We start from the raw sequence: 27772 nt of genomic DNA, 5'->3' as shown, positions 1-27772 counted from the left end.
AAGGAAAGTATCTCACATTATTCTTCTCTTCTTAAAAAACAAAAAAAGTTCACAAACCCCATAGCATATCGGAAGCCTTATGGCATATTTTGAATTTTTACAAGATTTTTTTTTAATTAAAATTGCCCCCAAATACACAAATAAATGTCACTATTTTTGACCAGATCTAATAAAGGTGTGTGTTTATATATCTATAATGTAGATGCAAGGAGAGGGCTCTAGCAGGTTTGGCTAGGGGTTGGTGGCCAGGGGTAGCCGGGATCCTGTTCCACTTAGAAACGGGTACTTTGGATTTCACAGTCTGATGGTATGGTTGTAATGTCACAAATTCAGCACCTTCACCAGGGAAGGGCTAGAAGAGTCTCAATCAAAACGCTGGGTCTGAACGGTCCCAAATGTAGGGGAAGTTTAGTTACGGATCTGAATCTGAATTTTGCAGCACAGAGCCGTACCTAATGATGGCTTACAGTACAAGCATCAAGTAAGAAGAAATCTGAACTGCAAAAGAGGCAAGGTTTGTGTAAGAAAGAGCTGGTCCAAAAATGGTGGGGGTAAAAAATTAATGAAAATTTTCATTTCCATCTTTCACTGAAATTTAAGTTTCAGTGGAGCTTTCTGACCAGCTAAAGAGTAAACAAAGATCTGTTTTTGTTGGACGGGAAAAAAAAAGATCACCCCTAGTAATTCCTTTCTATATGAAACTGATCTGAGGCCCAATCCTGTGTGGGTCTGAAGCCTCCTGCAAGGAGCTGAGAACACTTAACTACCACTGGAATCTCAGGAGATGCCCTACAGCTCACAGGTCAGGCCTTTAGAGGCAGAGAGCTTCACAGCCTTATTTTTCTCGTGTGAGGCTTCATGCTTATGCTAGTGAATGTAAGATGACAAGTGACCTGGTTTGAATCCTTTCTGAGCTCCCACTCAGTGCACTGAAGACAGACTGTACTGTATTGTATGCTGCCTTGACTTATGTGAAACATTGTTTTCTGGAGCTGCATATTGATGCCATTATAGACTGCAACTTTGCGTTTCATAGGAGTCTGCATGTTACCAAAAGGGCAGCAGGTGTTACTTAGACTAAATTGACCTTGAAATTGATTTCTTTATTTTATGACTTACTGAGGGGAGATTAATCCTTTTTTTCCCCCTGCAGTCTCAAACAATTTACATGGTAATAGAAGGCATAGCCAGTCAAATAAATTGCTGGAAGTGGTAGTGTTCCAAGGGAAAAAAAAGTATGGGTCTTACTTGCATTGATTTCTTAGCCTCAGGGAGAGCTCGGATTTTTAACACCTGGGAAGAGAGAGACAAAATTTATTCCTCATATTAAAGGCAGAAGAATGGATGGCTGTGTCTGGGGGCTGACATTTACATTGAATTTTCTTTTGGAGAGGTGGGGGGAGGGATGTGTCCTGTATAAGCATCTTAGTGAACATTTTAATGGTGTTTCCTGACTGATGTAAAGGCAGGTGGGTAGCGAAGGAAATCGTACATGACATCTGAAAAGAGGCTGATGGGTAGACAGCATAGCTGCCCGGTGCAACAAAGACTAGGCTCTGATAAAAATGTGGAGTGGCTGGTGTGATTCCATCTTCAAATACGAGGCAGAAACAATCACAAAATAGAAATGAATAAGGGAAAAAGGGGGATAGGAGAGGTATTGCCTGGAAGAGGTGCTGATAGGGTCACAGTATACACTCTGTATAGTGAGAAAAAAACCCTGGGGTTATCCTTTGTTGTGTAGGGTCAAACACATGGCTGTAGGCTCAATTTCCTGTAAGAATCCAGGTCAAACAAGAATATATAGTATTCACATATAAATGACATGTAAATAGCATAATATTTGACCAATCCTGGTTGTAGGTGAGACATTATTTACCTTGGCTCCTGACTCCTATGAACATGTTTGAAAGTGGTCCTGTTGACCCATGACTTGAACAGTAGCTTGTTTCAGATATGGATGGTACTACATGGCACTGTGTACAGGGAAATAGTTTATATGTGGATGGTTTTATTATGGTTTTATTATAATCATCCTGGGGGGGATGGGAGGAAAGCTTGTCTACCAAAAGCCACAACTATATATTCTTACTGCAGGGGACGGGTGGAGTCAGCTGCTGAGAATCAGTAATTGTCTCCATCTGCTTCAAAAGGAATCAGAGAGAGGGGATCGAGGAAAAATGAAGGATATTTCTTGACCCGGGACCTGGAACTAGGGTCAAGCCCTAGTGCTGTTGGGCATACTCAGGGTAGCCTACTACATTTTCCCTTACCTGTTTTTGAGAATATTGTTTATTATCCTTAAGGGCCAAGGGACTGTTTGGGGAGAATTGGGTACCTACAATAGATAGCCACTGCCTGGAGAGCCTCACCAATTTTATTTTTTGGCTCTGCATGCCCAGCCTTATCACTACTAACATATGTAAAAACACATGAGGCATAGCTGTCTTCCCAGTATATGTGTTATGCTCACGATCTTGCGCTATCTCTCTCTCTCTATAAATATAGAGATATATATAATTGTGATGGGGCAAGGCCAGATGGCTACAGTAAAGTAGTGGGAGATAGATAGATATATTAGCCACAGGCTAAACAAATCCCTGTTACCAGGATAAGCAAGTGGCAGCTGCTCCAGGTCAATTAAGACACTTGGGGCCAATTAAGATCTTTCCAGAAGGCAGGGAAGACAGCTAGGTTGATTGGGACACCTGAAGCCAATCAGGGGCTGTCTGAAACTAGTTAAAAGCCTCCCAGTTAGTCAGGTGGGTACGTGTCAGGAGCTGTAGGAGGAAGCTGTGCTGTTGGGTGAACTGAGCAGTATAAACCAAAACAGGCAGAAGGAAGGAAGCCCTGAGGTAAGGGTGAAGGAGATATTGAGGAAGTGGGGAGCTGCTGTGGGGAAGTGGCCCAGGGAATTCTATGTGTCCTGTTTCCAAAAGGTCAGCTACCATAGCTGATACTATTAGGGTCACTGGGCCGGAGTAGAGGGCGGGCCCAGGCTCCTCCTTCCTCCTCTGAATTAATTGGTGATACTGGGAGACAACAGAGACTGTGCGAGGGAAAGTAGCCTCTCCTCACCTCCCTTGCTGGCTTATGTTGAAAATGGCTCAGTAGGCTATGACCCTTGCCTCTAGAAAGAGAAGGGCTACGTGGAGGGTCACAGTGAGCCTCTGAGGCTAATGAAATCCGCCAGGGACCCATGGAGAGAAGGACAGAGCTTTGTCACAATAATATATATAAATCACTTATGCAACATCAGTCCAAACATTTTTTATTATCTTAATTAGTTCATGTTTCACAGATCTGTACAGTAATTTGAGATACACTATGTAAAATAAATGGCATCTACATTGTATAAGATATAGGCTACAATGACACAATATTGTTGTGAAACTCATGTATTTTCTATTTGGAAAAGCACAGAACGAGTTGAGTGAAATCTATTTCCTTTGTTAGCTCTGTCAATTTGCTTCTTTTGGGGAGTTTACCACTTACAACACACTTGGACAAAATGGTTGTCCTATGATCTCTAAATTTTAGAGTTCTGAAACTATAAAATAAGGTCAACCATGCAACCTGCTGCAGGATTGCTCCATAAAGAAATGAAGAAAGCTAATTAGAAGGGAGGGAGATGCTGAATTTCAATAGATGGGTATATATTATAGTGTGTGTGTGTGTGTGTGTGTGTGTGTTCAAATGAGGTAGAACCTATGTACTTAACAAAAGAGTGAGGATAAAAGGTGAGTGGCAGGGTAGCTGGATGAAGACATTGAGTAATATAAGGTAGAACAGATAATAAATGACAGGATAAGATGTAGAGTGATTGAAAGCAGGGAGGGGGGTTAAGGGTCAATAAATGCAAAGAAAACACCAGAAAGGAACGTACATCAGTGGTAAAGAACCGAGTGGCTGGCACAGAAGCAAGTTTGTCATTAAATCCTGGAGTTTGGGGGGATATGAAATAGGTCATATGCTGGTTTTCAGGTGTTTTATGGAGGTTGGAATCTTAGAAAATCTGTTAGTCATAATCTCCTTGTTTACATCCATCATGGCTGTGAGAAATATAATGAAACAGACTGCAGGACTTAGTCTCCAGTCCTGTTTGGTGTTCTTGGGAGTAGTCAGGCTTCTTTCCCTGTTTCGTAACTTTATAGCTGAAGACATTGTACAAAGTGTAAACCATATATAAACTGACTGGGATGCACACACATTCTTAATAATATGGCTACTGACTGCCAACTAGCATTCTGGTTCTAGAGAGAAGAAGACTATAATACAGTAATTGCATAAAGTATATTCTTGCATACCTTGATATTTAACATGGTGAAGTGTTAAGAATGGTGAGAATGTTCTTGATTACATTGGCCATGTTGACCCTTCTACCCATAAATTCTCCAAAGCTCCAAGAGCAAAACTGCATTTATTTCTAGGTGCCTTTCCTGCAAGGGATTTCTTCCAACTTCACAAACATTAATGAATGAAACCACTATTGAGATAAGGAAGTGGATTGTCTTCATTTTACTTGTGGGAAAATTGGGACACGAAGTGAAATGATCCAAGGTCAACCAGTGAAGCAATGGAACTAGAAACAAACTTCCCCCAATATTGTGCTCCATCCACTAAACCATTCTACATTCTCCTATAAATACAAGATCACTTGTTATTGTTTAGCTATTTTGGTCTACTTCAAAACTTCGTAATTTATAGGAGAAGTTCTCTATGGAATGAAAAGCTTAATATCTTTTCAAGACCCAGTAGCTCTCGTCTTCACTGGGCCCACACCAGTTTCAGCTCATCAGACTTTCATTCTGAACATTTAAACTGACTGAACCACTTCACTTCAGCATGCTACCTAATCTTACTGACAGGAAACTAGCCCCTGAGGTCAGACTCAAAATATCAGTGCAAGTGTACAGGCATTGCTAATAAAAGAACAGATTAGAATTACAATATGCAAACCATTTTCTAATGCTTCACTGCAAAAAATAAATGAATACCTAAGTTGATTAACCCCTTGGTTTCTGGAATTAGTGCATATTTAGAAACTTCAGTACTTCTAGTAATCTATCTAAGGAACTTATATGGCCCCCATTACTATAGTGTTTTAGCGCCTCGCAGTCATTAATGTATTCATACTCACAGCACTCTGATGAGATAGGGAAGGGCTATTATTCCTTTTTCCAGACTGGGGACTGAAGCACAGAGATGCGAAGTGACTCACTCAAGGTGATACAGGAAGGTGGAGTGGGGAATTGAACCCAGGGAACAGTCTCTTCCTCCCTTTCCACATTTAGGCTACTCCAAGAGCCAGTGTAGTCCCTAGTATATCTTAGAGCAGCACCAGGGGTTGCTGTAATTTATGGTAGCCTTACGTGCTTGCCTGTGGGCTGCTCTACTGCCCCGAATTGCTAGAGTGTAGTTCTGGCCATTCCTATTTCCACCCTGAGCATACCCCAAAACTAAGGGCTGTAGAGAAGCATACACTATCCCAGTACTCCCTGTGCTTGGGGCGTTCCTCTGAGGTCATTCTGCCCCCTTCATACCATGGAGACATAAAGCGATTACAGTGGGGACCAGCTCTGAGCCAAGAAATCTAGTGATTCTGGACCAAATTTGCAAGTACCAGGTAAGGTGATGTAATTTAGATTCACTTGCACTCCTTCAGGTAGAGCTGAACTCCCTTAGAATCAGTTAGATTCACTTAAGCCTATATACACCTATTGAACGATGAGTCTGTTCACATAATTTATGTGCCTGGAAGAAGGTGTGTGTTAAAGTAGGATTCCTCTCCTATAGAACTGGCATTTTAGGTCCCACAAGCTTTTACCATATCACTACATTTTTATGTGCATCTGTAACACTGACAGACCCTAGTCGTTGAACTGGGGACGTCTGGAGCTTAGTGCATGAGCCTCTACCGCATGAGCTAAAGGTGTGTGGGTTATACATCCCCATCAGTTCACATGCTGAATTATTCACTTGCATTAAGTTATACCCTTTGACCTTCCTGTTAGTTGCTTTTCTTGTTGTACTTGTCACTTCTAGCAGCACAGCGCTAGAGGGTTGACCCAAGTAAGGCAAATTCAGAAGTTATATACAACAGGGAGAGGAAATGCGTCAGATGGTATCTAATGAGGCATAGAGGGACTCTATGTTATAATTCTGTGGGTAGGTGAAAAATGGGTAAGTTACAACTCATAATTAGAACAGATGGAAAATTAGTACTTTTTGTGTAAAGTTTAAAAAAAGAAGTCACTTACTGTGTCCTGGAAGATAGTGATGTGGAGGTAACTTTGTTCTGAACCATTCTCATTGGGATGAGACACGATTCCTCAAGTTGGAATAAATATAAGGATTGAGAGTATTTTATTTTAGTTTTATGGTCACACATTGTGTTCAGCGTCATAAGTAAAACAAATTAGTTTGCACAGTATTCTTTGCAACTAATTTAAGTGCAAACTTTGAGTTATGAGTTAATTATGAATACAAAATTAATACAGGTTTTAGTACTAATATAATACTATATCAAAACATCACTTGATAGAAAGGATTATATGGTTTTTTTACTAGCCTGGGATTCAGGAAACCGTGGTTCAATTTCTTGGTCTGCCACAGACTTTATGTGAGACCTTGGGAAAATCACTTAGTCTCTCTGTTTCCCAGCTGTACAGTTGGGATAGTGGTACTGCCTTGCCTCACAGAGATGTCATGACGATAGCTATATATTTTTAAAAGGCACTGAGATACTAAGGTAATGTGAGCCATACAAGTACCTAAAATGTATAGGTATGGCTATAACTGAAATTAATAGTATTTATCAATAGCTTTTTCCCGGAGCGTGTGTTCTGAGCTCTGCTTTGCAATGTACTTTTTGCTGATTTTAATTCTTGTTAAGTAAAGTATTAAATATTCTGTTTAATCTTTTTCTCTCCCTCCCTCTTTTCAGGACTATAAATCTGACAGTGTGGCTTTGGCTTCCAGTGCCAGGAACAGTCCTCAAGGTCCAGTAAGTAAAAGCATTTTGCTGTACAGATTGCATTCTGTAACAGTATTTGCATTCTTCTCAACAGTGCTTCAGCCATCAATCACTGGAAGTGATTTTACCTGAGACAGATCTTACTGCTCTTGAAGTAACTGTGTTTGAGTTTGCTAAATGTTCTCAAATACTTGAATATATGGTATTAGCAAACATCTGATCTGCTCACCAAACTGAGGATAGTTGACTTGAATCATTGAAATCTGAGTTCATTAGCGATCCAGCAAATCCATCTTCTATGTTAGTGCTTGCATTGCATTAGCAGACTGATTTAGGGTGAGGCAGTGTCTGACTCTTGGGGAAAGGGAGAGAAGTTGTGTACAACAGCGGCCTTTGCAGTTTCTTGAATGCCAAGGATTGCTCCTGACTAGTGGCATCTCCACCATAAAGAGGTGGGCCCAGGGGTAAGGAAGAGGTCCAGCTATGTGGCTTTACCACCAGCCATGAGAGATGGCCAGGCTCATAAAGAAGAAAATGCTACCCTTTCCAGTATGGTGGTACAGTGGCTGTGCTCCCTCATATCTCCATGAGTGATTGTGTGTCCTGGTGATATTCCCACTGCACCAAATGTGCAGGGCTGTGCCTTTTGAGGCACAGTGAGCCATTATTCTTAGTTACTAAATCGGGTTTAACAATGTAGCATGAATAGTAACACACATCTAATACCTGTTAGAGAACAGTCAAGTCACATGGTAAGGAAATTAATATTTTGTTATACCTGTGCAGTTCATATATAGTAAAATTCCTCTGGTTTCAGTGACTTATTCATACATGTATGTGTATATATAAAATCATCTAAACTTGGTAATGGATAAAGCTGAAAAAGGTGTTAGGTGTGAATAATTGTAAAGATGCTCAGATTATTTCATTACGTGATTTTCTTCTAAAACCGTGAACACCAAACCACTAGATTATCAGACACTACCCTTCTTCCTCAAAGTTCTGGGATGTCGAGTAGGTTGACTCATTGGTTCCATAATATAGTGACTTAATATTTGAAGAAATATGTCATTCCTGAACTGAGCCTAGTACTCATTTCTGGAAGTGATGTATTCTATCAAAGCCCCGGTTAGCCCGAAATGGGTGAACACGTTATAGAGGTATTTGTACTGCTCTATCAAGCAATTTGCAGAACAAAGACGACTGACACAGATTAACCATCGCACTTCAGTGCTGCCATTACAGACTTTTCTAACTAGAACTTCTAAAGGATATTATCCCAATGTCATATCCACATAATGTTTAGTGAACTATCACAGAATCTTTGTGTTAACATTTTGTAAGAATGTCTGTGCTAGACAACTGGGGCTATACTCTGATTTGAGTTATACTGCTGTAAAGTACAGCACAACTCCATTGGATCTGGGGGAGTCACTTTGTATTCACACCACTGTAAGACAGGCTGGGATCTTGACTCAGGTGGGGACCACTGTGTTGCAGTCCATATCTGTGGAGGAAATATCACTCACATGCCAGTTAGCTCATTTTCAAATCAGATCAGAAATCATACTGGAGCAGGAACTTGTGTGTGCATTTTCTTAACTGGCTAAAGTGAGTTGCTGATTTTTAAAATATTTATTTTGGAACTTGCATATGTAAATCTTTCTTCATGTAAACCTTCTACATAGCATAATGGGGGCACCAGATGAACAGTATTCAGCAAAAAATCCCTCTAAAACACATGTCAGTATGCTAACCTCTGGGTGTAATTCTGCTGACTCTGTAGTTGCAGGAAGCATCAGTGGCAGAATGGGTTTCACACTTTTAAATATGATCCCATAATGGTAAAAGTATGTATTTATACCACATTTTTTAAAACGATTTGGGCGTGTGTGTGTGTGTATGTGTATATATATATCAGATTCTCTGCTCTGCTCTTCTTCCTGCATATCACCTGACCAGCACAAGGGGAGTATAAATCTCTCACAATTAACTGGCTGGGAATTTTCCCAGTGGGAAGGAGGCCCCAGAAGATGCAGAATCTGGAGGAGCAGTCTCCTATGCCTGCAGCAGCACCGCACATCGGGCATGCTAGGGGTGGAGAGGTGTGTTTTGGTTATGGGAGCATGCTCTGTTTGTTTCCATCTGGGGTCCTTGAGAACTACAGACAGCAGGTGCAATTTAGAGCCCCCTCACCCTGCTCTAATGTGTACACTAACCAGGTCAAGGGCCAAGGATTAGGGAGTCATAATGGTTTTCCTAATAGCTCTGATACTATCTTGTCTTGTGTCTAATACAATATGGGCACCACAGGGAAGCTTCCTCATAATATAGAAAATTGCAGTCAGCTATTACTAAGTTAGTTGATTTCTTTGTATAATAATTAAGACACACTAGTGTGTCATGGCACTGTCTAATTTCACAGTGGATATGGGGAACTGAGAGATCTAGGCAACTGGGTATCCAGTTGCATGCAACAAACATTTTAGATAGTTGCCGATCAAATTTCTGTATTATCCAGGAGAGCTGTATCCTCCATTTAAAAATTGACTTGTGTGAGGCACAAATCTTTGTGGAAAAGGAAATGAATGACCAAATCCTGCAAACTCTTGCCCATGTAATGGAAATGAATGGAATTATTCATGTCAATAAGCACTACTTACCTGAGCACATTTATAAGATCTGTATACACAAGGAAGGATAGATAATTATCAGCTTTCATGCTTCAGTGCAGATGCTGATATAGCAGACTAGGTCAAGAAGAAATCTGCCCCAATAATATAGTATGTCAAGAAATGATTCACTGTGAGGGTTCATACTTTCATCAGAAACATTTGGTATTGGCTATAGTTAGATATATGATACTGCTATATATGGATCACTGGGTTGACTAATTAGGATGGTTCTGATGTTTTTACTTGCTCCTCAAGTGTTGTACTATGTACTTTGCCTTCTGAAATATTTAAAGATCTTATTCTGAGCATTGTATCCCGAGTGCCTGACTCGCGTATGTGCAACTAAAAATATGCTAGATACCTTGTATGTTACATAATACTACTATTAACTGTGCAAAGCCTTGGGCACATCTCTGCAAACACTTACTATGAATAGTCTCATTGGATTCAATGAGATTATTCTCATGAGTAAAAGTTACTCTCACACACAAGTTTTCGCAGAACTAGGCCCAATGTTTGCATAACTGTGTATTTCCCTGAAAGAGAATTAATAGCTCAAAAAGTGATACCAAATGTGAAGTCTTTCACCTATAGGTTTTCGTTTCAAGGACAATCTAGGTTGGATAAGGATCAAAAGATAATTACCACATAGTTATTAACCAGATTATGTGAAATGAGTCCATGAACTCAGTCCATTTTCCAGTGGACAGCTGTCCACATTACAAAGAGCCAGCACCTCATCTGAAATTAATTGGCATCCTTCTTTCCAGTTTCATCAGAATCCAAAGACTGAATGAGCATGGAGACTGAACTACCTCTCTATTAGAGAGTTTCAATTTTCAGTTCTGTCAGTCTAGTACATTTCACTAGTAGTAAATTGACTTTATTAAAAAAAAAGTGTGTGTGTGTGGGGGGGGAAGGTCTAAGAACGGACTCAGATTTTCTGATTGTTACCAGAATATTGCAGTGGCAAGGGAAAAGCAGGCAAAGGAGATAGATCTATAAATCAGTGTTCTCAATAAAAAACTTAGTTTTACCTGAGAGTTTAATACATATTTTCAGGAAGAAAATGAGTTGAACTGAGGGTTCAGTTAAGTGGCATACAGACTCATTTTTTTTATTACCTCAGTAATTCCAAATTTTTATTAGACACGGAGAAACCCATCAGTAATTCATTTTCTTGTGACAGGGATTATATTATAGTGTTTGCATGTAACAGGGGAGAAGCTGTTCTGCAGTATTCTGAACACACAGAAGTTTGGATATGGATGACTTTGTGAGGCCATAAAAGGAAGGAGTTGCAGTAATCAAGGCATGAAGTGACAAATGCATGAAGGAGAGATCATCAGAGTGAGTGTCAAGCTAATGGTAGATGGGACCACTGTTGCAGAGGTGATAGTAGGCAGATTTGCAGAGTGTAGCAAAGTGAGATGAAAATGATAGCGTTTTCTATCATTTCGTTCAACTCAATTTTCAGTCTAGCCTTTAGTGAAATTGGTACTTTTGCTTGAATCACTGCTCTTGCATTATCTTGTAGTTCTGTAGTGTATGTTATGGATAAATATCCAATCTATGCAAAAAAGTTTGAGGATGACTTGAAGATCAGAGCTGAGAAGTGAAAGTAGGACTGAGTTGAAGATGAGGAGAGGAACACTAGAGAAGTGTGTTAGGGCACTTTCCTTGCTAGGAAGAAGCATACTTACATTTATGGTATAAATGAATAAAGTGAAGGTGGTGCTCAATGTTGATGTTTTAAATACAAGTGCAGGGAGGGTGCAGAAATAGATGAGTGAAAGCTTTAAAAGAGCTAGGTCTTTTTGGTAAAGCTAAGTAAGAATTGACAATGAATAAGTTGTTGAATTTGTTATTTTTTCCTGTTTGCTGTCTGTAAAGGGATCCAAAAATTCCCAAATTAATTGATTCCCAAATATAATCAATGAATAATTCTTGTTTTATGGATTATCTCTGTAAATTCTGAATGTTCACAATTTATGGTGTGGTCTTTATGTCCTGAGGTATTCTTTATTCTTCCTAACTGATTTTATGTAACTAATCAATGCAGCACACATCTTCAGTAGTTTGATTTAGAATTTGCAAATAAAGTATTTCTGACATTTAAAATCATGTGTATAAATTTGCTTTTGGCAAAAATGTGAAGCATGTGAGTGAAGTGTTCCCTTTTCACTAGTATGAATGCTAGTAATGCTGGAATATGTGAAAAAAGATGACCATGAAATCATTACAAAAATGATCATATATAAATAGATTCATAGATACTAAGGTCAGAAGGGACCATTCTGATCATCTAGTCTGACCTCCTGCACAGCGCAGGCCACAGAATCTCACCCACCCACTCCTATGAAAAACCTCACCCATGTCTGAGCTATTGAAGTCCTTAAATCATGGTTTAAAGACTTCAAGGAGCAGAGAAGCCTCCCTCAAGTCACCCATGCCCCATGCTACAGAGGAAGGTGAAAAACCTCCAGGGCCTCTCCAATCTGCCCTGGAGGAAGATTCCTTCCCGACCCCAAATATGGCAATCAGCTAAACCCTGAGCATATGGGCAAGATTCACCAGCCAGATACTACAGAAAATTGGCTTTTGAATTTGAATAAATACTAGTAGAAAAATGATTCCTCTATTTGTACAGTTCTTACAATATGCTTCATCAATATAAAAATTGTAGTTAGATGCATCATTACAATATAAAATTTTAAGTGAGGGGAGGTTCATAGAGAAGAGGTTGGTGAATGTCATAATTCCAAAGTACTTGCAGTAGGTGCTCATACCATTTTTTGAAAATTACACTGAATAGGATTTAAAGGACAGAAATGAGCATGTATGTCTTTATTTATAAGGCACTTACCATTTACTTAACTATTTTACACAACATTACATATCTGTTGTGAAATGTGTGTTCCATAAAATGATGTATACACTATGAGCATGATTTTGAAAGATGCTAATTGCCTGCAACTCTATTTGAAGTCAGCAGGAACTGCAGGTGCTCAGCACCACTGAAAATCAAGTCTTATATGTTCTACTGTAAACCATGTACCCTATTTCATCCTTCTTCATTTCCTGTTTCTCAAAATGTGATACATAGATTCATGTTTCACACAGTGCTTGAGGTGAATTACAACAGATCATGAATGCATAGAGCTACAGTGTGAGCCAGTTGGTTGTGAAACAGCAGCAACAATCTACTCTAATTTGCATAACACAGAACTCTAATCTAATACAGTTGATACTACAGGAAATTCCAAACATCTGAAATGACACATTCTTGCATTCTGATCCATGGGGAAAATGGTTGCTAACCATCAAGGAAAAGATATTCCTGTGCAGCTGTACCAGTTTAAAAACCTATTAGGCAGTATCAACTACATGTTATAATAGTAGTAATCCCCTCCAAAAATGAGACTTTTATAGCAGTCAGCTGCTTTATTAGAGACTTCATCATCCTTGGCTCCAATGCTATATAAAAAAATACTAAGACATAGTTGCTTCATTATTGAACTTGTCCCATAAACATTTTCAAGCAGCTCACCTGCCCTACCATACTTGGAGATCACTGAGACACAGGAGAAAAAACATCTCCTTTAGGAAGCTGAAGGGCACCTCTTACTAAAGGGTCATTCCAGTGTGCAATGCTAAGAGGGAGGATGGTCTTGAGATTAAGTTTACATTAGGTTTCATGAGACCAGGGTTAAATTCCCAGCTCTGCTACAGATTTCCTGTGTGACCTTAGTCAAGTCACTCAGGGTTAGATTCCCAGAGAAACTCAAGCATGATGACTCCCAGTATCACAATCTTTTAGGTTCTGAGAAAATCACTGAGATTCACAAAGCCTGCGTTAGGCACTTTAGCTCCTGTACAATGAATGTGGGGAGAGAGGAGCCTCAGAATGCCATTCTGAAAAGCCAGCATACTAGGTGACACCTTTTACCAAACCTAGCCAATAGGAGGTGCCAAGCTGAAGGGTGTGTGCTAAGCCCCGCCCCTCTCAGAGATAGGAGCTAAGACTGGACTGCAAGGAGGCATATACCTGTGCTTGGGATTCTCAGCTGAGAACCCTCTTGGTAGTAGGTGCCTATGCCATTTGAGCAAGAAGTGAGGACACCTTGCTCTATTGACTTGTTATATTATTTATCCACAGTGGAACAGCATAACAAAAGCCCCACATTAGAATATCCTGTAGTCCAATGGCTACGGCACTCACTTGAGAAGTGGAAAATCCTGGTTTAAATCCCTTCTTCCCCCTCAGGTGGAAAGGGGACTCGAACCAGCATCTCCCCCCATCCCGTATTAATATCCTAACTGCTGGGCTAAAAGTTATGAGGGAGTTGATCCACCCCTTCCTACCATTTTTCGTAAGCTTCTCTAGAGGGGCCTAATCAAGTAAATGAGATCTGAATATGCTTACCAGATCGGGCCCTGCAGGTGAGTTAAGCAGAGGAATGCCTATCTTCTCCTGGTTTATGCATCACTCTGGTGCTTAGGTGTCATGATACCTGCTGTGGGGCTGCACTGTGTGTGTGCTTAAAGACATAAATATAGGTGCGTAGGGAACTCCTACTGCAAACATGTAGATGCCAAACAATTCTAGGCACCTACAGGGTTTGGGGGCTTCTGAACAGGGGTTTTGTGAATCCCAGTGGGATTTAGGTGCCTAAGATGCCAGTTAGGTGCCTAAGTCCTTGTGAATACGGCCACTAATCGTTTGTGCCTCAGTTACTCTTTAGTAAAACAGATAACACTCTTTTTCCTTGTTATCTATTTAGGCACAGAGACTCTCACTTGCTGTGTTTGTACACTGCCTTGCACAATGTGGCCCTGATTGTGGGTGAGGCCTCGAGGTGCTAAGTTAACACCACAATTACTCTCCAAATGTACCTCATTTTGAGAGATATCATTCACTGAGTCCCAAAGTTGTCCTCCTTCCACTCAAATTTGTGTGCCCTTGCTTTCATTATTGAAAATTACTTACATCACAGGAAGAACCATGAAACTGAGGTTATAGAAAGAGTGACTTGCCTCAAAGCAAGAAATCAAACAGGATTTTCAGTTGCTGGGAGACGCACATTGGGGTCTATGGTTGGCATTTGAGCGTTGACGAGTTGAGAGGTATTACTAATACTCCTGGCTCTTGCTGCCGCTCTTGTGAGCAAAGATTGCCATAAAATATTTGCAAGATCAGATTCTAAGTTAAGGAAGTCACTGCTTTAGTTTTGTGCTTACATGTTTTGAGAAACAGAATTGTACTTTCTTTCTCAGACTTTAGGGTGTTGATTTGGGGGTATTTTGATGCCTATTGATTGTTTGTTCATCAGTAGAGTTGGTTGGGAAATTTTTTTGATGAAATCTTTAGCATCAGAAAATGCAGCTTCGTTGGAACTGCAACAGTTTGAGAAAAGGTCAGTTTTAACAAACTTACCATTTTGTAAAAAATTTGAAAAAAAGTTTAGTTTTGAAAATGTCAAAATGGGACATTTTGACAGTTTTTTGAAAAGTTCAGGTTTTGGTTTAAAATAACTCTGTTTCAAAATGTAATTATTAGATGTTTAGTGATAACACCGGTTCTTTTCCTGATTTCAACACAGAAGGTCAAGTTAAAAGAAGGTGTTTCCTGGGTCTTCATACCTGTATATGTCCTCTCTTAGCAGCAGCTTCTTTTGATGCTTCAATAGCTACAGTGAAGTTATCAGAGCCTTTGTCAGAGTCTCTTAAAGAGTTAGCTCTAAAATAACATTAAAAGACTGTTTGTGGTTATACAAAAGCTTCCATCTCTGTTCTAATTTCTTAGAATCCAATTTAGGTTCATGTCATTTGAAAATTAATGATTTGAGGAATAAGATTTCATTTGTGGAAGAATGTATTATTTGGAGCAGAAAATGATCTGAGCTGTACATTTAAAAATGCTTACTGCTGTCATTGTAAAAGAGGTTGCATTACTCCACTGAATAATCAAGATCATGCAGAATAATTTTAAGGTTGTTCCGACTATTTGTAGGTAACAGGTTTACCGGAAATTTTTGAGTCTGATTCTTGTGATCAAATCTTCTTTGTTGGAGCTTATGTTACAAGAACCTGTTACTCTTCAAATGCTTACATTTGTCAGAATACCATTTTAAAAACAGGATTCCAGTTGCCTTGCTTGACTCTTCAATAATTTACAGAACTTTAATTTTTACTTTTGTGCCTGTTTTGGACAAAGAGAATTATGCATGCAATTTTGGTAGCACTGTTTGAGCTATTGAAGGGAGGGGATGGAGAAGAATTAATATATTGCTTGGGTTTTCTAGTGCCACACAACTGTGGCATAAAAAATACTGAAGTTAAGAACTGAGTTTATTTCTCTTTGAATTATACTATCTGTATGATTGCCTGTGAAGTTGTGTGTTGTGATTGATGAGAAGGAATGCATGTTTCTCAAATATACCAAATTATTGCTTATAGAACAATCTAGTACTAAAAAGGGGGGGTTGAGAGAGGAGAATTCAAATGGATTTGAGGATCAATGATTCAATAAGTCTTCAGTTCCAGAATCTGAACAGTTTTTCTGGATATTTTTATGATAGGCTGCTCTTGCCTGCTGTTAATGACATATTATATGCAAATATAACAAATTTGAAACTCAGAAGTTTCATAGATTCATAGATATTAAGGTCAGAAGGGACCATTATGATCATCTAGTCCAACCTCCTGTACAAGGCAGACCACAGAATCTCTCCCACCCACTCCTGCGAAAAACGTCTCACCTATTTCTGAGCTATTGAAGTCCTCAAATCATGGTTTAAAGACTTCAAGGAGCAGAGAATACTCCAGCAAGTGACCCATGCCCCATGCTACAGAGGAAGGTGAAAAACCTCCAGGGCCACTTCCAATCTGCCTTGGAGGAAAATTCCTTCCCAACCCCAAATATGGCAATCAGCTAAACCCTGAGCATATGGGCAAGATTCACCAGCCAGACACCCAGGAAAGAATTTTCTGTAGTAACTCAGATCCTACCCCATCTAACATCCCATCACAGGCCATTAGGCCTATTTACCATGAATATTTAAAGATCAATTAATTGCCAAAATCATGTGATGCCATCATACCATCTCCTCCATAAACTTATCTAGTCTAATCTTAAAGCCAGATAGGTCTTTTCCCCTCACTGTTTCCCTTGGAAGGCTATTCCAAAACTTCACTCCTCTGATGGTTAGAAACCTTCATCTAATTTCAAGTCTAAACTTTCTGAGGGACAGTTTATATCCATTTGTTCTTGTGTCCACATTGGTACTGAACTTAAATAATTCTTCTCCCTCTCTGGTATTTATCTCTCTGATATATTTATAGAGAGCAATCATATCTCCCCTCAACCTTGTTTTAGTTAGGCTAAACAAGCCAAGCTCCTTGAGTTTCCCTTCAGAAGACAGGTTTTCCATTCCTTGGATCATCCTAGTAGCCCTTCTGTGTACCTGTTCCAGTTTGAATTCATCCTTCTTAAACATAGGAGACCAGAACTGCACACAGTATTCCAGTTGAGGTCTCACCAGTGCCTTATGTAATGGTAGTAAAACCTTATCTCTACTGGAAATACCTCGCCTGATGCATCCCAAGACCGCATTAGCTTTTTTTTTCACGGCCATATCACAGTGGCGGTTCATAGTCATCCTATGATCAACCAATACTCCAAGGTCCTTCTCCTCCTCCGTTACTTCTAATTGATGCGTCCCCAACTTATAACTAAAATTCTTGTTATTAATCCCTAAATGCATAACCTTACACTTCTCACTATTAAATTTCATTGTATTACTATTACTCTAGTTTACAAGGTCATCCAAATCTTCCTGTATGATTTCCCAGTCCTTCTCTAAATTGGCAATACCTCCCAGCTTTGTATTATCCGCAGACTTTATTAGCACTCTCTCGCTTTTTGTGCCGAGGTCAGTAATAAAAAGATTAAATAAGATTGGTCCCTGAGGAACTCCACTGGTAACTTCCCTCCAGCCTGACAGTTCACCTTTCAGTAGGACCCGCTGTAGTCTCCCAGTTAACCAGTTCCTTATCCACCTTTCAATTTTCATATTGATCCTCATCTTTTCCAATTTAACTAATAATTCCCCACGTGGTACCGTATCAAATGCCTTACTGAAATCTAGATAAATTAGATCCACTGCATTTCCTTTGTCTAAAAAAATCTGTTACTTCTTCAAAGAAGGAGATCAGGTTGTTTTGGCACGATCTACCTTTTGTAAAACCATGTTGTATTTTGTCCCATTTACTATTGACCTCAATGTCCTTAACTACTTTCTCCTTCAAATTTTTTTCCAAGACCTTGCATACTACAGATGTCAAACTAACAGGCCTGTAGTTACCCGGATCACTTTTTTTTCCTTTCTTAAAAATAGGAACTAGGTTAGCAATTCTCCAATCATATGGTACAACCCATGAGTTTAGAGATTCATTAAAAATTCTTGCTAATGGGCTTGCAATTTAGGATGCCAATTCCTTTAATATTCTTGGAGGAAGATTATCTGGGCCCCCCGATTTAGTCCCATTAAGCTGTTCGAGTTTTGCTTCTACCTCGGATATGGTAATAACTACCTCCATATCCTCATTCCCATTTCTCATCCTACCATTATCCCTAAGATCCTCTTTAGCCTTATTAAAGACTGAGGCAAAGTATTTGTTTCGATATTGGGCCATGCCTAGATTATCTTTGACCTCCACTCCATCCTCAGTATTTAGCGGTCCCACTTCTTTCTTTGTTTTCTTCTTATTTATATGGCTATAGAACCTTTTACTATTGGTTTTAATTCCCTTTGCAAGGTCCAACTCTACTTGACTTTTAGCCTCTCACTTTATCCCTACATGTTATGACCTCAATAAGGTAGCTTTCCTTGCTGATCCCTCCCATCTTCTACTCCCTGTATGCTTTCTGCTTTTTCTTAATCGCCTCTCTGAGATGCTTGCTCATCCAGCTTGGTCTACAACTCCTGCCTATGAATATTTTCCCTTTTCTTGGGATACAGGCTTCCGATAGCTTCTGCAGCTTTGATTTAAAGTAATCCCAGGCTTCCTCTGCCTTTAGATCCATAAATTCTTCAGTCCAATCCAATCCACTTCCCTAACTAATTTCCTTAATTTTTGAAAGTAAGCCCTTTTGAAATCAAAAACCCTAGTTGCAGATTTACAAAAATAAATCCTTCCATTTAGTTTGAACTGAATAAGCTCATGATCACTTGAACCAAGGTTGTCCCCTACAACCATTTCTTCTATCAGGTCCTCACTGCTCACTAAAACCAAATCTAAAATGGCATCCCCTCTAATTGGTTCAGCAACTACTTGATGAAGGAATCCATCAGCTATCGCATCTAGGAAAATCCGAGCCCTATTATTATTACTAGCACTGGTCCTCCAATCTATATCTGGGAAGTTAAAGTCTCCCATGATCACGCAGTTTCCATTAGTATTTACTTCATTAAATACATTAAAGAGGGCTCTATCCATATCCAAATTAGATCCCGGCGGTCTATAGCACACCCCAAGCACTATCCCAGGGGAGGCTCTAATAGTTTTCTTCCCTAATGTAATTTTTGCCCAGACAGACTCTGTCTTATCCATTCCATCGCTTCTTATTTCTTTACATTCTACCTCATCATTGATATACAATGCTTCTCCACCACCTTTATCTTTATTTCGGTCTTTCCTAAACAGCACATACCCTTCAATACCTGTAGTCCAGTCATGACTACTATTCCACCATGTTTCTGTTATCCCTATAATATCTGGTTTCACTTCCTGCACCAGTAGCTCTAGGTCCTCCATTTTGTTACCTAGGCTCCTCGCATTGCTGTACAAACATCTTCATTTTTGCTCTTTGGCCTCGCTCCTATTCTGTACCCTATTAGGCACGGTCATGCTACAGCCAGTATAACCTATTAGACTGGAATCCACAATGCCCTTAAATCCATCCTGTATCCTCCTGGTTCTCTCATTTGGTGTAGTCTCCATTGACTCTTCCCCTTTTCCTAGAGGACTAGCCGCTCTTCTCTTCCTCCTTGCCCTTCCACCTTCAGTGACTACCTGCTGAGCCCCTTTTTCATTTTCCAACTCTGCAAACCTGTTCTTGAGCTCTATTTCTCCTTCACTAGCCCGTCTTTTCCTCTGCCTGGTTCTTTTAGTCACATGCTTCCACTGACCACTTTCCTCACCCAGTCTCCCCTCAGAATTCCTCAGTCCTACTTCCATCTGCAAGTCTGAGCTTTTCCCTTCAGATACCTCATGTCTGCTCCATAATCTGCTCAAACCCCTTTCTAAACTCAACCAGACTTTCCACCTGCATCTCCAAACCTCGGATCTTTTCCTCCATGAGCTCTATCAGACTGCATTTCATGCAGACAAAACTCTTACCAGGTACCCTCTCCAGGATCATGTACATACCATAGCTTCCACATCCAGTCATCTTCATTGTGTCTTCCACGACATGAGTCACTCCCACTGCTGCCTCTGTATATGTCATAGCCTTCCCACCTAAATCCTATTAATCTGGGAAACACAAACCACACCAAACCACCACCACCCACAGCAAAAACAAACCCCAAACAAGCACCACAATACAAACTCCCCTTACAAACTCCCACTGAAACTCCCCTGTTTACAGCTCTGTTTGCTAGCTCCTGTGCCGCTACAGCTGTTATATTCACTACTCTGTTACTCCATTATTACACTGCTGTGGCTTTGTTGAAATTAATGGAGTTTTACTGTTATAAAACTGGAGTTACCCTGTGCTGAATAAAGTTCATAGAATTATATGAATGCTGAATTTTCTAGCTGTTTAATAGATCTCCCTTTAAATAATGTAAGGGTTTTTTATTAGCCTGAGAAAAGTGTACCTTCTAAAAAAAACTTTTCTGTATTGCCAAAGTTTGTCATATAATCAATTTTATTTATTGATGTTGCAAATAAGAAATATAAATACAAATATTATGGGTGTTTTAAAAATATTTTTAATGGTGTCTTATTATATTATATTATTATAATAGTGTCTTATTTCTGAAAAGTCAGACCTTAATTTTGAAAGTCTGCATGAGTAGCTTTAGGACATTAACTTATCTTTTGTCAAGTTACTTTCCTGTGAATAGGAATATGCAGAAAGAATGAGCATGAATCCTGCTTACAAGCCACCACTATATTATTTGAAACATGCCCAAGAAACTAAATTAGTATAGACTCCTGCCATGTACGTTATACTATGCTTGTTTGCTTAGGTGCCCAATAATAGGGAAGCTCTTTGGGTTTGTCTACACTGCAATTTAAGACTAGCATTCAAAATCAGGCTCAAACCTACTTCTCTTTCATCTAAACACAAATTGTAATAACCCAGGTAATAATCCAGGACCCATGGAGGTCCAATATCCAAGCCTGAATCAAGCTAGGATCCAGATCCAATCCCTGTTGCTTTTCAGGGCTGATGTTGTCCTCCTGGACTCATGCTCCAGGGGTCCACCAAAAGTATTTCACAATCCCACAGGCTTACTTTCTTTGTCCTCTGGACAGTCAAATTTTGCCACACTCCACCATGAGCAAAGGGCTAGAGCAGCCATATTTTAAGTGGGTGCTTGGAAGTCTGAGATATAGTGATTGAACTTGAACCTGCATAAAGAAATGTAGATGCTGCAGCTCCAAGTTGGGACCCAGGGATGAACAATTTCTAATTTGGGGTTACAAATGTGTGTAGATGCTCAAGCCCTAAGTTAACAAACCCAGGGTCTGCTAACTTATGTTCTACTAACCTTGGGCTCACATTGCAGTGTAGAGGTACCCTTTGTATCACCAGCAAACTGAATTTTAATTTTGCAGCAAAGCCCCCCGGATTGTGCTGCACTCAGATGCAGCGGTCCGCATATTTTGCAGCAGCTTCCATATAAATAAAATAAATATAAATCTAAAAAATAGAATTATATATCACAATAAATAATGCAGCCAGTACAGTAGCATGTAAATGTATAATTTATTTAGATAGTAAATTCAATTGAATTTATGTTGCTCCCATATTTTCAGTGTGTCAGAAATGTTTGAATTGACAATGGATAATTGCATTGTGGTAACATTTTTCATTGGGGATAAGGTGGAGGTTTTGGCAGCTGGATTGGGGTATTTAGGACTAAATATGGATAGGAATTTATTTAAAAAATGTTTTCTAGTAAAAAAACCATAGATTTGTCAAAATCAAAACTTTTTTCCATCAGCCAGGTTTCCCATGATCAGGATGGATTACTGGTCAAAATGAGAGAGAGGGAGAAAGAAACCCCAAAATAACCAATAGCCAAGTGATCATAGATTATCAGGATTGGAAGGGACCTCAGGAGGTCATCTAGTCCAACCCTCTGCTCAAAGCAGGACCAATCCCCAATTTTTCCCTCACATCCCTAACTGGCCCCCTCAAGGATTGAACTCACAACCCTGGGGTTAGTGGGCCTATGTTCAAACCATTGAGCTATCTTCCCCGCCCCCAATAGTCATCTAGAATACCATGGTTCTAAAGCAGGAGGGACTTGGATCTGGGTTTCCCACATCTGAGGTGAGTGCCCTAACTCCAGACTGTTGACTATTCTGGGGGGATTTTGCTCTCATGTTTTTTTTCCAAAGCTCTCATTTCTGTTTTGTTGTGGAACGAAAACAAATTTTGAAACCTCAGTTTGGTCTTTCTATCTTCCTTTCTTGAAACAGAATTCTTGTTTTCCAGCAAGACTTATTTATGGACTTTTACAATGTTGCCAACTATGGAAACATTTCAAGTAAGGATTTTCTTCAGTGTGAAGCTACACTTGTGGTAGTGTCTTCAGTGGGCCATAAGCACCAATACGTACTTGCCTTTAGCTTAGGCAAAACAACCTCTGAAACTCACAGGAGTTGGGCTGAATAGTGAATAAAACCCCTTGGCTTAGGCTCCACTTCTGCCCTCAGGCTCTCGTGAGCTTGAGGTTTGTGAAGAATGAAGTATTGTGAATTGACAGATAAATCTACACCCCGCCCTGTGGGTACAGAGCTTTCAAGAGACAAAATAAATAGTGGAGTTTCCACTGTGCAGAAGTAGGGCAGGATTTGACCATGTGGTGGGTGGCTTTATGCGCCTTCTGTGCTGTGGATCTCAGTGTTTGGGGGACCACAGTAGATCAATATGCACTGCATCTTTAGAGGGTGAGGCCAGAATGGAGTAGGAAGGGATGGTATCACATTCTCCACCATTATGTCTGATCATTTGGCCCTTTCCTACATTGCAGGGTGGTTACATGCACTGCAGAGCCTCTGCAAGCCCTGGCATGGAATAGTGGACATTAAGATCTTCAGTACTGTGCTGTGGGTGGCATGGAGGATTCCTTCCTTTATGGGCTGCCATGAATTCCCCGTATGTGCTGCCTGGATATGCAGCCTGTGCTTGGGGATGAAGGCTTTTGATTTAGGGGCAAATACTGCCCATGCCTCCATGGCAGTAGAACCTGCTTGGCTTCATTGCACAGATGGGAAGCTGCACAGGATGAAAAGGGGGCAAAGGCAGTGTCAGAGGGGTTGCTGACAGACCAATTCTCCTTTCCCTCTGAGGAAGGAGAGACAAGATGCGTAAAACAACCATGGTGCTTGCTTTGTGGTTTAGAGGTTGTGGACTCCACACACTCAGTCACTCATTTTGCTTACTTGGGCCAGGTTGTGGAGAGTGGATTTGCCCATCAAGGAGGTGTTACAGTTCATATGCTTCATTCCTACAGAATGGTCACCCTATCCTCTAAAATAGGCATTATCCTATGAATGGAGAATATTTGAACTAGCACGTTACAAACTCAGGACTGGGTTTACCCCCACTCTTTGCTTATGAGACATTTAGATGTGACTGAGACCTTGTTGCATTTCTTGCATTGTCCTACACATCTCTGCTATTTCTGTTTTTCATTTGTATAATACAAGACTTGTGGTTTTCATAGTAAATTAACATTCAACGGCTTGCTGCCACCTTTCGGTTCAAAAAATGAGGGAGAGCTCAGTGGGGGAAGATATTTTTGGGGTGTGCACACTGAAATGCTTCAATTCACATTATTTGTGGAAAGAAATTACCAGGTTCAGAGACCTAATTCTACTTTGAATCATGTTTCTTACTCACTGAGATTTTACTGTATTTTTGATTAACTCTAGTGGCATTCAAACCCATATAAAACTCCAACCACAAGGGAGAAAAAGTTGCTGTGGCTCTTCAGAAAAGGCTAGTGCCTCCGGGTTGAAAAAGGAGATGCCGCTTCTAAATGTCCACCTTTAGTTGGTGCAGTTTAATTTCAAAGATGGTACACCTCAGAATACAAATCAGTGTTGCCTTATGAGTAGGTGTGAGTCGTTCTTTCCAAAAGAGTGGTGCCTTTCTGAGGGAGTAGAGAATATGGCCGAGCTTAGTTGCAGAATTTGACCCAAGACTTTCTGGTCTAGAGGTTTGGAACATAGGCTGTGGGCCATGGCCTGACCACATTTTGTTTGTGTTTAATCTATGTCGGGCTGTGACCCTGCACGTCAAGTCACAAAGCCACACGCTGAAATTTGCCGGGCTGCCTCTCTATCATGACTCACTCCTCTGACTCAAATTTGGAGGGGATGGGTGTCTTGGCTCCTGGGCCAGGGGATTCAGGGCACAAGTGGGGGTCCTGAGAAGGGAAGAGGCGGGTCAAGTGTGTGCAGGGTGGGGGGAATTTATGGTCCCCTGATTTTAAATGATGCTCTGCAGCCCTTGTGGAAGCTATTATGGCCTTGTCCTACTCCCAGTGACACAATGAGAATCTTCCCATTGATTCCAATAGTTTTGAATGAATGTACCAAGCATAATCAACATCCCTGTCAAACCAGTCAGATTATTTGGAAGCACTGTAAAAAATTATACAGTACATAAATAAGCAGAGAGTAAGATCAAAGGCTTAATGTTTGCATGGTGTTCTGAAGATGTAAAGCACTATCCATTCAGATGCCAAAAAAAGTCAACAAAATATCTGTAAGCAGGGACTGAAGCTCTCCCATGACATCTAGTGATGTACTGGGGAGCAGGCGGAGGCTTCAGGCGCAGCCTATATTTACGTAAACATGCCTACCCTGCTTAAGTGCTGAGCAGATGGAGCTGCTTTTCCAAAGTGATCAATTTTGGCTGGTTTGGGGTTACAACTGAATGCAGGGGTAATAAAATGTTGTTATCCTTATTGTGTTGGTAAAGGGCATTGGAACTGTACTTCAAATGCCCAGATTGAGGGGGTCACCCTAAATTGAAACTTACTTTCTAAGCAGTAGTAGGATTATCAAGTCTCAGTGAAAGAGAGATGGGGTGTCCACCTGGTGGTGTGGACTCTGGTTAGAGTCCTAGACCCTCCCCTCTCCAGTGTCTAAAGACAGAGCTGACTAGATTCAATTGAGAGTCCTTATTTCTGTTATGTGATTATTAAAACTGAATCACTGCTGAACAGGTCTTAGACCTGGAGTGGTGACAGTGAAAGATGAATACACAGGCTGCATTGGCAGTGAGGTTCACTGCTACCCAGTGAAATCACTAAGAGCTGGGCTAAGTGGTGGAACCTCAGAATTGCAGAAGTAGCAGTGAGTGGCCAGTGACATCAGTGGAAACAATGGCAGCAAACGGCTGCAGAGAAAGCAGCAATGTGCCAGTTGCAGAGGCACACAGCAGACCCATGGCTGGGATATGAACCCACATGAAAGCACCTCTGAATTCTCATTCTTTGCTGAGCAAGGACAACTAATGGAGATTGGGGTGCAGTAGAGGGAAAGGTGAGTTGCATATTAAAAGGACATTTGTTTGTTGGACTTTCACACTGCAAGGTGGGAAACGGAGGCAAAGGAAACTGCCCAACATCCTGTGGGGTGGACATTTGCTTATGAGAAGAATAACTATATTATTATTTAATATTTGTATTGGTATTTGTATTACAAATATTTGTATTTGTAATATCCGTCATGGACCAGGACAGCATTGTGCTAGGCTCTGTACAAACACAGAACAAAAAGGACAGTCCCTGCTTCGAAAAGGGCTTACGATCCAAATATACAAACAGATTGGGAAGAGGGGGGCGGGGGAATGCAAGGAAAGAATGAGACAATTTTGGTCATCATGACAGGCAGCAGTCTCTGCACACTAACAGCCTAACCATTGTCAAGATTTCTTTGGGCATCACAGCAAAGGAGAGGTCTAAAGAGGGTTTAAAAGGAGAATACTGAGTATGAAAGTGCCTGTTAGAATAATTAACAAGTTGGCGATGGAGACTTGTTTATGCCCCTTCTGGCATCATGGACCAATAGTGGGTAAGAGTTCAAATCTCAATAGTAAATAAAAAGGGTAGAGGGGTGGGGATAGGCTGTGAAGGGCCTTGAAAGTGAAGTGAAGCTGTTTATGTTTAATGTGGCAGAGAAGGCTGAAGCCATGCATGCATACAAAGAGGAGCGGGTGACATGGTCAAAGCAACAGGCTAGGAAAATTACCTTTGCAGCAGCATTCTGAACAGATATAATTGGGCAAGATTGCATTTGCCAAAGCCAGAGAAAAGGATGTTAGAATAATTGAAACATGAAATGATGAGAGGCGGAGAGTTTTCTGTGTGGATGGATGAGAAAGACTGTGTCTTAGACCTGTTGTGCAGAAAAAATTGGCAAAATTTAGACATAGACTGGATGTGAGGACCTAGAGAGTGGTTCAAGACTCAGATGAAGTCCAGGTTCCAGGTATATAGTCAGAAGTGCTTGGTTTTTTGGTCCTTTGCTGAGTATGTACCCATTAGGTTCAGTCAGGTTTGTACCCGGCATGGCTAGTCCATGATACCGCTCACCTTTGCTTGTGCTACCGTGGCTCCACTACTATTTTTAGTGCACTAGCTTGATGCGAGCTAGTGCGAGCATGTCTGTGAGAGCTGGGAATCACATCACTAGCACATAGTGTAGACAGAACCTTAGCTAGTGTCCCTCTTAGAGAACACCAGCCTCTCTTTTTAGGAGCTGCTGTAGTAATCCTTTCTGAAGAGCTGGATGGGCTGCACTCTTCCCTGTCTGCAATTTTTCACTGCTCTCCAGGGCTACCTTAAGGGTATATTCCTATTTACTTAAAGTTTGCCCTTTATGGAAATGGCTTTGCTTTTTTTCCCCACTCTCCTTTGCACAAATTCATGCCAAATATTGATATTTGATAACAAATATCATACATTGCTTTTAATCAAGAGAGACTCAGAAAGATATTGGAAGGAGAATAGCGCTCTTCAGAGTAGTTCACTATGACCAATAATGATCTTTGCTAAGAAATAAAATTGCTGGAAGAATTGCACTCTGTGATTTGAATGGAAATGTTCTGAACTACCTGAAATTACCTCATCTCTATCACTACTACTGGCAAAATACCTATGAACTGGACACAGTAGCATGCAGAAAAGGTAGGATTTCTTTCAATTATGTCAGGTTTCAGAGTAGCAGCCATGTTAGTCTGTATTCTTAAAAGAAAAGGAGTACTTGTGGCACCTTAGAGATTAATAAATTTATTTGAGCATAAGTTTTTATGAGCTACAGCTCACTTCATCGGATGCATTCAGTGGAAAACACGGTGGGGAGAATATATATACACAGAGAACATGAAACAATAGGTGTTACCATACGCACTGTAAGGAGAGTGATCACTTAAGATGAGCTATTACCAGCAGGAGAGCGGGGGCAGGGGGTGGGGGGAAGAAAACCTTTTGTAGTGATAATCATGGTGGGCCATTTCCAGCAGATGACAAGAACATCTGAGGAACAGTGGGGGGGGCGGGGGAGAGGAATAAACATGGGGAAGTAGTTTTACTTTGTGTAATGACCCATCCACTCCCAGTCTCTATTCAAGCCTAAGTTAATTGTATCCAGTTTGCAAATTAATTCCAATTCAGCAGTCTCTCGTTGGAGTCTGTTTTTGAAGTTTTTCTGTTGAAGAATAGTCACTCTTAGGTCTGTAATCGAGTGACCAGAGAGATTGAAGTGTTCTCCGACTGGTTTTTGAATGTTATAATTCTTGACGTCTGATTTGTGTCCATTCATTCTTTTATGTAGACACTGTCCGGTTTGACCAATGTACATG

At 40.4% G+C, this 27772-nt stretch overlaps 1 protein-coding gene across 13 annotated transcripts in view; it reads left to right on the top strand.

Annotated features, from left to right (window-relative positions):
• Positions 1-27772, top strand: part of RBFOX1 (RNA binding fox-1 homolog 1) — a 2470149-nt gene that overhangs the window by 407752 nt on the left and 2034625 nt on the right. For all 13 annotated transcript variants that reach the window (XM_038419714.2, XM_038419715.2, XM_038419718.2 and 10 more), the window contains exon 2: positions 6947-7006. In XM_038419714.2, coding sequence (XP_038275642.1) covers positions 6947-7006 — 60 coding nt within the window. The remainder of the gene's footprint in view (positions 1-6946; positions 7007-27772) is intronic.

The sequence above is a fragment of the Dermochelys coriacea genome, chromosome 10 (assembly GCF_009764565.3).
Source record: "Dermochelys coriacea isolate rDerCor1 chromosome 10, rDerCor1.pri.v4, whole genome shotgun sequence".
Lineage (NCBI taxonomy): Eukaryota > Metazoa > Chordata > Testudines > Dermochelyidae > Dermochelys > Dermochelys coriacea.
This window is presented reverse-complemented; position numbering and strand designations above follow the sequence as displayed.